The sequence below is a fragment of the Myotis davidii genome, unplaced genomic scaffold (genome assembly GCF_000327345.1).
Source record: "Myotis davidii unplaced genomic scaffold, ASM32734v1 scaffold571, whole genome shotgun sequence".
NCBI lineage: Eukaryota > Metazoa > Chordata > Mammalia > Chiroptera > Vespertilionidae > Myotis > Myotis davidii.
Window position 1 is genome coordinate 1,543,439 of NW_006283136.1, and position 3,328 is coordinate 1,546,766.

At 39.6% G+C, this 3,328-nt stretch overlaps 1 protein-coding gene across 1 annotated transcript in view; it reads right to left on the reverse strand.

Annotated features, from left to right (window-relative positions):
• PAK2 (p21 protein (Cdc42/Rac)-activated kinase 2) overlaps positions 1–2,705 on the reverse strand; it is a 55,128-nt gene extending 52,423 nt beyond the window's left edge. Inside the window, exon 1 of the mRNA XM_015562476.1 lies at positions 2,501–2,705. Within this exon, the coding sequence (XP_015417962.1) occupies positions 2,501–2,687 (187 nt within the window). The 5' untranslated portion in view covers positions 2,688–2,705. The remainder of the gene's footprint in view (positions 1–2,500) is intronic.
• Between the last annotated feature and the right edge of the window lie 623 nt (positions 2,706–3,328).

Sequence of the window (3,328 nt, forward strand, 5' to 3'; positions counted from 1 at the left end):
TAGAATGGTGAGTCCTTTCCAGAAGGTTTTCAATTTATTTGCCCAGATCCATCAGAGGACTTATTATCGATGGCAGATACAGTCTTCCAAAATGTATCTGTTGCCCATCTGGCGTGGCTCAGTGGTTGAGCATCGATCTGTGAACCAGGAGGACTCGGTTCGATTCCCGGTCAGGGCACATGCCTGGGTTGCAAGATTGATCCCTAGTCTGGGGCATAAGGCAGCTAATTGATGATTTTCTCTCATCATTGATGTTTCTATCTCTTTCTCCCTCTCCCTTCCTCTCTGAAATCAATAAAAATATATTGGTAAAAATTTTTATTTCTTAACGCATAAGACTTGAAAGTCAAAACTACTCTTAGATCTATGAGCTGCAGAATGGATGCTGTGTTAGCAAACATGAAAACATTAATCCTGCTGCACATCTCCATCAGAGCTTTGGGTTGACCAGGTGTACTATCAATGAGCAGTGGTATTTTGAAAGGAATCTTTTTTCCTTAGCAGTAGATATCAATAGTGGGCTTAAAATATTCAGTAAACCATGTTGTCAACAGGTGTGCTGTCATCCAGCCTTTGTTGTACCATTTATAGAGCACACAATTCTTAAGGACCCTAGGAAGTGAAATGGTAAGGGAGCACTGGCTTCAACTTAAAGTCACTAGCTGCATTAGTCCCTAACAAGAGAGTCAGCCTGTTCTTTGAAGCTTTGAAGCCAGGCAATGACTTCTCACTACTATGAAAGTCCTAACATGGCATCTTCTTCCAATATAAAGGCTGTTTCATTTACATTGAAGATCTGTTGTTTAGCGTAGCCACCTTTATAAATTTTCAGGAGCTTCCACATCAGTACTTCCTGCTTCACCTTGCAGTTTGTTATGGAGACACCTCTTTCTCATGTACCAATCGCTGCTAGATTCCAACTTTTCTTCTGCAGCTTCCTCACCTCTCTCAGCTCTCATAGAAGTGAAGAAAGTTAGAGCCTTGCTCTGGATTAGGCTTTGGCTTAAGGAAATGCTGTGCCGAGTTTGATCTTCTATCCAGACCACTAAAACTCTCCATATCAGCAATAAGACTGTCCTGCTTTTATCATTCGTACGTTCACTGGAATTGAACTTTTAATTTCCTTCAAGAACTTGGCTGTTTGGTGCAAGAGGCCTAGCTTTATTCCTATCTCAGCTTTCCCCACTAAACTTAGTCATTTCTAGCTTTTGATTTCAAGTAACAAATATGCAACTCTTCCTTTCATTTGAACACTTAGAGGCCATTGTAAAGTTATTAATTGGCCTGATTTCAATATTGTTGTCTCAGGAAATAGGCAGGCCCAAAGAGAGGGAGAGAAATGGGGAAATGACCAGTCATTGGATCAGTTAAAACACACACAACGTTTATCTATTAAGTTTGATATCTTACATAGGTGTGGTTTGTAAGTGTGCTTTGTAGTGCCCCGAAACGATTACGTTAGTAACATCAAAGACCACCAATCACAAATTACTATAACAAATAAAATAATAAAAACATTTGAAATATTGTGAGACTTACCAAAATGTGACACATAGACATGAAATGAGCAAATGTTGGAAAAATGGTGCTGATAGAGTGGCTCAATGCAAGGTTACCACAAACCTTCAATTTATTATTTTTTATTTTATTTTAGAGAAAGAGGGAATGGGAGAGAGGAAGAGGGGGACAGGGGGACAGGGAGAGAGAAAGACAGAGGGAGAGAGGGAAAGGGAGAGAGAGAGAGGGCAGAAGGAGAAAGAGAGGGAGAGAAGGAGAGAGGGAGGGAGAGAAGGAGGGAGGAAGGGAGGGAGGGAGGGAGAGAGCAAACCTTCAATTTCTAAATAAAAAAACCAAAAACATGGTTATCTGGGAAACACAATAAAAAGGTATGTCTGTATACACATCACTGAAACAAAAGTTTCATGACACAACTCTTTCACTGTGCAATCATAATGAGGTTGAGAAACTGTGGGCTAGACTCATGTTTGCCAAAGATACGTTCACACATTGATTGCTGAGTGCTCCTCAGATGCTTCTGAGGGCATTATAGCACACATGGTAAAAAACAAAACAAAACAGCATTACTACTGCTCTCAAAATCAGAAAACCTCTCAATTCCAAAACAAAGTTGGCTCCAGGGATTTTAAACATGGTACTGTAGACTATCACAATTCTTATAACAGCAGATCTTTCTCAAATATCATAGATTTTATTTATGTTGGGGAGCCACGACTATAGCCCGAATGAAAATGAAGAGATGAGTACAGAAAATCACTGGACATACAAGCTTGTTGAGCAACAACTTTAGTTTTATTCTTTTCTATCATAGTTTAAAATAAACTAGTCTTTCTAATAGTGCCTATATACCACCACCAATTGTTTTCTTGGATGTTTATTGTTCTCACCATAAAAAAGAAAAATCAACATTATACTTTAATTAAAGAGATATCAAATGGGTAACAAAATAATAACAGACTCTTGAAGTCACAGTACTATTTACCTTTCTCTGTGCTTGAGAATATAGAGATGATTTTATTTCTGGGCTTTTTTTCCTCTGGGACAGAGGGCAAAGGTTTCAAACTGTGATTAGCTGACAAAGGGTCTTTGCCTCCAGTGCTAAAAATGGTACTGCTCATTCTCACAGGAGGCGCCGGAGGCTTGTCTTCCAGTTCTCCGTTATCAGACATGATTCAGAATTACAGTATGTCCTGAAACAGATAGAAAAAAACTTATAGTTAATAACAAGGTGAAAAATAGTAAGGAAAAGCACAATACAGTAACTAACCCCTCCTCAATTTCAAATTAGAAAATGTTACTCATCTAGAGTGAAATTTGTGAGAGCTACAAAACTCAATAAGCGATTAAATTGGTCACCTATAAATATGGTAATCTCCCCTAACAAAGTTAGTAAATGGTTAGCTGAGGCTGAACGTCTGAAAAGCTACTAGTATGTCAAGTTTAGAGGATTATGGTAGTTTGGGGAAAGTATAATGTTACTAACATATCAAAAGATTCAACTAGAATAGAGGAGAAAAAACCAAGATGGCGGCATAGGTAAACACCGGGGATTGCTGCCTCACACAACCACTTCAAAAATACAACTAAAAGATGGAACGGACATCATCCAGAACCACAGGAAGGCTGGCTGAGTGGAAATTCTACAACTAGAAGGAAAGAGAAAAGCATACCAAGACTCAGAGGAGGTGCGGTGCGCAAGTCTCTGAGGACCCAGACTCATACAGGAGAAACGGGAATGTCTGGCATTGGTTGGAACTCGAGGGCAGCTTTCTCTCGGAGGTGCTAGCAGCGATTTGATTGCCGGGGCCTC